The sequence below is a fragment of the Leptonychotes weddellii genome, unplaced genomic scaffold, assembly GCF_054177405.1.
Source record: "Leptonychotes weddellii isolate Sample4059 unplaced genomic scaffold, ASM5417740v2 HiC_scaffold_10478, whole genome shotgun sequence".
NCBI lineage: Eukaryota > Metazoa > Chordata > Mammalia > Carnivora > Phocidae > Leptonychotes > Leptonychotes weddellii.
Genome location: NW_027681576.1, coordinates 1 through 7,419, shown reverse-complemented (window position 1 = coordinate 7,419; position 7,419 = coordinate 1). Strand labels below are relative to the sequence as shown.

The 7,419-nt window shown below is 36.3% G+C and overlaps 1 protein-coding gene across 1 annotated transcript; it reads right to left on the bottom strand.

Moving 5' to 3' along the window:
- Window positions 1–5: 5 nt before the first annotated feature.
- Window positions 6–4,068, bottom strand: LOC102744418 (sterile alpha motif domain-containing protein 9-like; the record flags this gene model as incomplete). The annotated part of the gene is made up of 2 exons (XM_081809505.1): window positions 3,911–4,068; window positions 6–1,681 (listed from the first exon to the last, which is right to left on the bottom strand). A coding segment is annotated over exon 2 (1,656 nt), but the record flags the coding sequence as incomplete, so codon positions are not given.
- Window positions 4,069–7,419: the final 3,351 nt, after the last annotated feature.

Sequence of the window (7,419 nt, the reverse complement as noted above, 5' to 3'; positions counted from 1 at the left end):
TCCACTGGAGAGAGTAATAGAAACACTACCAAAAATTTCCCTCTTGTCATTATATTTTCATCTGTGAGAAATAAAATCAACTTCCTGACTTCAGAAGCTCTTTCTCTGTGCCATAAATTTGGTTCTAGAGGCTTATGGCTCTCATTTTTCAAGTCTGACCTGCCATTGCAGAAGATCCAGCTGGTGTGCTCGTAAAGATTCAAACTAGAAATTTTCTCCCTTATGTTACTTGTCTTTTCTTCAAACTGATTTGGAAAGTGAAGATTTGCTACTCGGCTTTTTTTGTAAGCTTTGACCACCCCCTTGCTCACAGATTCAGGATCAAATTCCAGCACAGCAAACCATTTCATTTCCTTTAGAAAATCTAAGTTCTTCGTTTGATTTGGATGGCATTTATTTGTTACAAGAATGTACCAGCTGTAGTATGAATTATCCAGTGAGTCTCGGTTGCCTATGAGAAGTTTAACCAGCTTTTGTCCTTCACTCTCCTTCTTATTTGCCTTCATTTCATATTCTTCTTCAGCCACTTTTCTAGATGCTACTACTGTCTTAAGATTCTGTAAAAAATTTTTGTAAGCTACGTCCCGTTGTTTGACATTGGCCAGGACATCCATAGAGCTGGGCCCATCTCTCACAAACAGTGAAAAATCTTGGTTTGGTTTCCATGTTTCATTTTTACAACTTTGCATCTTAATTAAGAAATATTTTTCTTCACATACAGAATGTTTTGGAATAACATCTACTTCAATGACAAATCTGTCAGATGGTGTATTGTTCTGCAGTAGGACTTCCACAAACCTTGGCTCCCGAATGCACTTCTTCACTTCATTGATCTCACTTTCTTCAAAGTAATGTCTGATCATTATATTAAAGTGGTCAATGAAGGCATTCTTACTGGTGACTTTCACACCAGCAATTTGTCCGTGGGGTCTGTCCTTGACTCCAAAATGGATAGTGCCATTGGTGCGTGAATTCATACAAGCTGATGCAAATCGGAAGACTTCATTGCTAAATTTCATCTTAATGTCCTTTTCTGTGGCTGCTTCTGTATTTGTGAGGGCTTTGAACTCATGTATTGGGTCTATGAGATTGAGTGGGCCAGTTTCAGGTTGTAGAATTCTATGTTCTATGTAACGTTGGCTGTTATGGAACTGATCAAAAGGATATGGCATACAAGTCAACTGTTCAGTTTCTAGCCTATCCTCATTTTGGTCTTCAGTGGTCGCTCCTTCATTTAATGCATCTTCTTTCATAAGAATCGATTCTTGTTCTTTGGTATCTCTGGTCTCTCTGAGATCATGATCAATATTGGATAACACTGATTTTTCCTCTTCCTTTTTTGTCTTTTGTGGCTTTTTTGGGTGTTCTTTTTTGGAGGGTTTTGTATGATCCAATTGTCCAGAATCCTGATTGTTACTTTCAGAGGAACTGTTATTCAATCTGTTATATTTACGTTTTATCAAAAGTGCTGGACCCCGGGGTAGTCCCATTTCTCTAAGGTCATTCTCAGTTAATTCCTGCAGGACTAATCCAGTTACTTCTTCAGTGAGCAGAATCTGCCCATATTTTTCATCAATCTTAAGGTCTTTTGTTACCCATTGTTTCACATGCTCTTTGGTCCAGTCGTTGATAATTTCAGGTAGATTTACTTGTTCACTCATGTCAACTTGCAATTTTCTTCCTTGGAAAAAGTAATACAATAAGTATTTTAGTATTATACTTTATCATGGAAATCACATATTCAATTATGTATGTAATTTGATATAAACAACATATATAAAATATTGTTCAAGGCTGACTTTTAAAACTACTTGGTACTTATTCTTAATGTTTTATAGTCCCAATTAGTGCCCTTATTCCCTAGATGATTATAATTGTGATTGTGAAATAAGCAGTAGCTGCTAACTAGGGTGACATATACCTTTATTCACATAGTAATTTTCCTGTTTAGGCTTAACTTGGTGAAGGTTGGGTTTTTGTAACTTAAACCCAGAATCTTAAGTACCACAGGCATTGGTTCCCATAGCTGAATATTGCAAATAAACTTTAAAATATAAAACTGGGTAAGTGGGGGGAGGGGTGCCTGGCTGGCTCAGTTGGGAGAGTGTGTGACTCTTGATCTCCAGATTGTGAGTTTGAGCCCCAGATTGGGTGTAGAGATTAATTAAAGAAAACTTAAAAAAAAAAACAACTGGGTAAGTGGAGGTGGGTTGGGGAACAGGAACCTCCTTTCTCAACTAGGAAGATGGCCATCTTTGTTACATAGTGATGAAGCAACCAGTTACCTCATCACCCACTGTCTTTTGGAATTCAAGCTGTTAGGCCACCAAGGTGGAAAGAGATGTGGCAGCAAAATGTCAGGATAATCAATTTGGTTTGCTAATTCTTGTGGCTCTCAGAGGTACCAAAAGAGTTAGCTGTAGTTCAAACTGGCCTGGCCTGACTGAAATTAGATAAGGAAAATAATATGAGTTTTTAACTTTGTTAAAACCCATTCAGCCTATGTAGCAACATTTTTCTAGATATGTCTGCTGAAGCAAGTGAAACAAAAGCAAAAACAAACTATTGGGACTTCTTCAAAATAAAAAGCTTCTGCACAGCAAAAGAAACAATCAACAAAATTAAAAGATAACCTATTGAATGAGAGAAGATATTTGCAAATGACATATCTGATAAAGGGTTCATATTTAAAACATATAAAGAACTTAATACAACTCATTACCAAAAAAACAAATAATCTAATTAAAAATGGGGGGGCGCCTGGGTGGCTCAGTCATTAAGCATCTGCCTTCGGCTCAGGTCATGATCCCAGGGTCCTGGGATCGAGCCCCACATCGGGCTCTCTGCTCGGCGGGAAGCCTGCTTCACCCTCTTCCAATCCCCCCTGCTTGTGTTCCCTCTCTCGCTGTCTCTCTCTCTGTCAAAATAAATAAATAAAATCTTTAAAAAAAATAAAAAATAAAAAATAAAAATGGGCAGAAGACATGAATAGACATTTCTCCAAAGAAGACATACAGATGGCCAACAGACACACGAAAAGATGCTCATCATCATCAGGGAAATGAAAATCAAAACTCTAATGAGAAAGAAGAGGAAGATGGCAGCAGAATAGGAGGATCTAGGTTTGTCACATCCCATGAACACAACTGGATAATTATCAAATCATCCTAAATATCCCAGGAATCAACCTAAAACAGCAGAACACACATTTTTTTCAAGTGTACACACAACATTCTCCAGAATAGATCACATATTAGGTCACAAAACAGGCCTCAACAAATACAAAAAGATTCAAATCATACGATGCACCTTTTCTGACCACAGCACTATGAAACTAGAAGTCAACCACAAGAAAAAAATTGGAAAGATCACACATACCTGGAGGTTAAATAACATGCTACTAAACAATGAATGGGTTAATCAGGAAATCAAAGAAGAAATTAAAAAATACATGGGAACAAATGAAAGTGAAAACACAATAGTCCAAAACCTTTGAGATGTAGCAAAAGTGGTCCTAAGATGGAAATAATAGCACTACAGGCTTATCTCAAAAAGCAAGAAAAATCTCAAAATAAACAACCTAATCTTACATCTAAAGGAGCTAGAAGAAGAAAAACAAAAAAAGCCTAAAGCCCCAGAAGGAAAGACATAATAAAGATTAGAGCAGAAATAAATGTTACAGAAACAAAAAACACAATAGAACAGATCAATGAAACCAGGAGCTGGTTCTTTGAAAAAATTAATAAAATTAATAAATAAAATAAACCTCTGGCCAGACTTATCAAAAAGAAAACAAAAAGGACCCAAATAATTCACCACGATCAAGTGATATTTATTCCTGGGTTGCAAGGTAGTTCAATATTTGCAAATCAATCAGCATGATACATCACATTAATAAAAGAATGGATACCTGGGGCACCTGTGTGGCTCAGTCAGTTAAGTGTCTGACTCTTGATTTTGGCTCAGGTCATGATCTCAGGGTTGTGAGATCCAGCCCTGCATAGAGCTCTCAGCTGGGCATGAAGCCTGCTTAAAATTCTCTCTTTCCCTCTACCCCTCCTTCCTCCCCCCGCAACAAAAGAAAGGAATGGATAAGAACCATATGATCATGTCAATGGATGCAAAAAAAGCACTTGACAATGTACAACATACATTTATGATAAAAAACTCTCAACAAAGTAGGTTTTGAGGGAACATACCTCAACATAATAAAGACCATATATGAAAAACCCACTAATACCATCCTCAATGGGGAAAAACTGAGAGTTTTTCCTCCAAGGTCAGGAACAAGACAGGGATGTCCACGCTCACCACTGTTATTTAACATAGTACTGGAAGTCCTAGCCACAGCAATCAGACAACACAAAGAAGTAAAAGGGATTCAAATCTTAAGAAAGAAGTAAGACTTTCACTATTTGCAGATGACATGATACTCTATATAGAAAACCTAAAAGACTCCACCAAAAAACTGCTAGAACTGATAAATTCAGTAGAGTTGTAGGATACAAAATCAAAGTACAGAAATCTGTTGCATTTCTATACAGCAATAATGAAGCAGCAGAAAGAGAAATTAAGGAATCAATCCCATTTACACCAAAAACAGTAAGATACCTAGTAATAAACCTAACCAAAGAGGTGAAAAACTTGTACTCTGAAAAGTATAAAATACTGATGAAAGAAACTGAAGGTGATACAAAGAAATGGAAAGACATTCCATGCTCATGGATTGGAAAGACAAAGATTGTTAAAATGTCTATAATACCCAAAGAAATCTACACATTTAATGCAATCCCTATGAAAATACCAACAGCATTTTTCACAGAACTAGAACGAACAATCCTGAAATTTGTATGGAACCACAAAAGACCCCAAACAGTCAAAGAAACCTTGTAAAAGAAAAGCAAAGCTGGAGGCATCACAATTCTGGACTTCAAGTTATATTACAAAGCTATAGTGATCAAAACAGTAATGGTACTGGCACAAAAATAAACACATAGATCAGTGGAACAGAATGGAAAACCCAGAAATGAACCCACAACTATATGGTCAATTAATCTTCAACAAAGCAGGAAAGACTATCCAGTGGGAAAAAGTCTCTTAAACAAATGGTGTTGGGAAAACTGGACAGCCATATGCAAAAGAATGAAATTGGACCACTTTCTTACACTGAACAAAAATAAATTCAAAATGGATTAAAGACCTAAATGTGAGACCTGAAACCACAAAAAATCCTGGAGGAGAACACAGGCAGTAATCTCTTTGACATCAGCTGTAGCAACTTCTTTCTAGATATTTCTCCTGAGGCAAAGGAAAAAAAGCAAAAATAAACTATTGGGACTTCATCTTCCACACAGTGAAGGAAACAATCAACAAAACTAAAAGACAACCTACTGAATGGGAGAAGACTATCTGATGAAAGGTTAGTACCCAAAACATATAAAGAACTTCCAGAACTCAACAGTGAAAAAATTAATCAGTTAAAAACGGGCAGAAGACATGAATAGACATTTTTCCAAAGAAGACATCCAGATGACCAACAGACACATGAAAAGATGCTCAACATCACTGATCACCAGCAAATAGGAACCAAAACTACAATGAGGTATCTCCTCACACCTGTCAGAATGGTTAAAACAACCCAAGAAACAGGTCAGGATGTGGAAAAAGGGGAACCCTCTTACAATGCTGGTGGGAATGCAAACTGGTGCAGCTACTCTGGAAAATAGTATGGAGGTTCCTCAAAAAATTAAAAATTAAAACTACTATATTATCCAGTAATTCCACTACTGAATATTTACCTAAAGAATATGGTAACACTAATTTGTAAAAATATATATGCACCTCTATGTTTATTGCAGCATTATTTATAATAGCCAAATTATGGAAGCAATCCAAGTGTCCATTGATAGTTGAATGGATAAAGAAGATGTGGTATATACACACAATGAAATATTACTCAGTCATAAAAAGGAATGAGATCTTGCCATTTGCAACAACATGGATAAATCTAGAGGGGATAGTGTATAATGCTAAGTGAGATAAATCAAAGAAAAACAAATACAATATGATTTCACCCATTTGTGGAATTTAAGAAACAAAACAAAAGAACAAGGAAAAAAGAGACAAACCCAAAAAACAGAATTTTAACTATAGAGAACAAACTGATGGTTACTAGAGGGGAGGTAGGAGGTGGGATGGGTAAAGTAGGTGATGGGAATGAAAAGTACACTTATCATGATGAGCACTGAGTAATGTACAGAATTGTTGAATCACTATAGTATATACCTGAAACTAATATAACACTGTATGTTAAGTATACTGGAATTAAAATTATACTGTAATTAAACTAAAATAAAAAAAACCAATTTCAGCCAAAGTTATTGATGTGAGACTAGTGAAGGTCCCACATAATTGTGGGACTTGGCTGAATTGCAAGAACTGAATATCCTGGAACACCCTAGAGCAGGGATTCTCAACTTGGGCTGAGCATTAGAATCACCTGGGACTCCACCTTCTGATAATTTAATTGGTTGAGTGTGTGGGAGTAGAGTTCAAGCATAGTACTTTTTAAAATCTGTCAGTGACATTCTCTTGTGCAGATGAGGTGAGAGCAGTTCTCAAAATGTAGTCTCCAGATCATCATCATTAGCACTACTTGGAAGCATGGTAAAAATGTAAATTCTCAGGTCCCACCCCCAACCTAGTGAATCAGAATTAAAAAGGGAATCAATAGGATGGTTTAAATAAGGGAAAACAAGAAGGTGAAAATATTATGAGGATAAGTAGATTAAAAGTATTAAGTATCAAACAAACAAAAATATTAAACTATAAAGAGAAAATACAAACATTTAAAAAGATTTGTAATTTTTTAAATGAAAGATTTACAGATCCCAGTTTAAAAAAGATCATTTTAAATGAAAGATTTATAGATCCTAGGTTTTTATATAATAAGTCACAAAGTCTAGCTAAATTGTAAATTTGACCCATCTGTGTTTGGGGTTTCTTGCAGAAGCTTTTCCAGAAGGTCTTCTTAAGGTTGTATGTGAAGGATGAGCTAAACTGAGGCCTCAGCCTATAGCCTTGTGACCAGCCAGAGAAGAAACCCATGCCAGTCATTTATGGTGTGAATACCATAGGCACTTTAGAATAATTTACCCTGTCTATAGGCATGCTACCGCTGGGCACAGCAGCTTCTGCTTGCTTGTATAAAACTTTTCCTAGTGCCTTAGTATCCTGAATCCTCTTAGTCACTTTGGCTTCATTCTGCAGGACACACCTAGTCCTGAGCCAATTAGCAGAACTAAGCAACTGGCACAATGAACATTATAAACATATTTCGGATTATCAATTCCATTCACTTACAGTGTAGATGGAAGAGGTCTTAGAATTAGCATACATATTGCAACCAGAGATAAATAT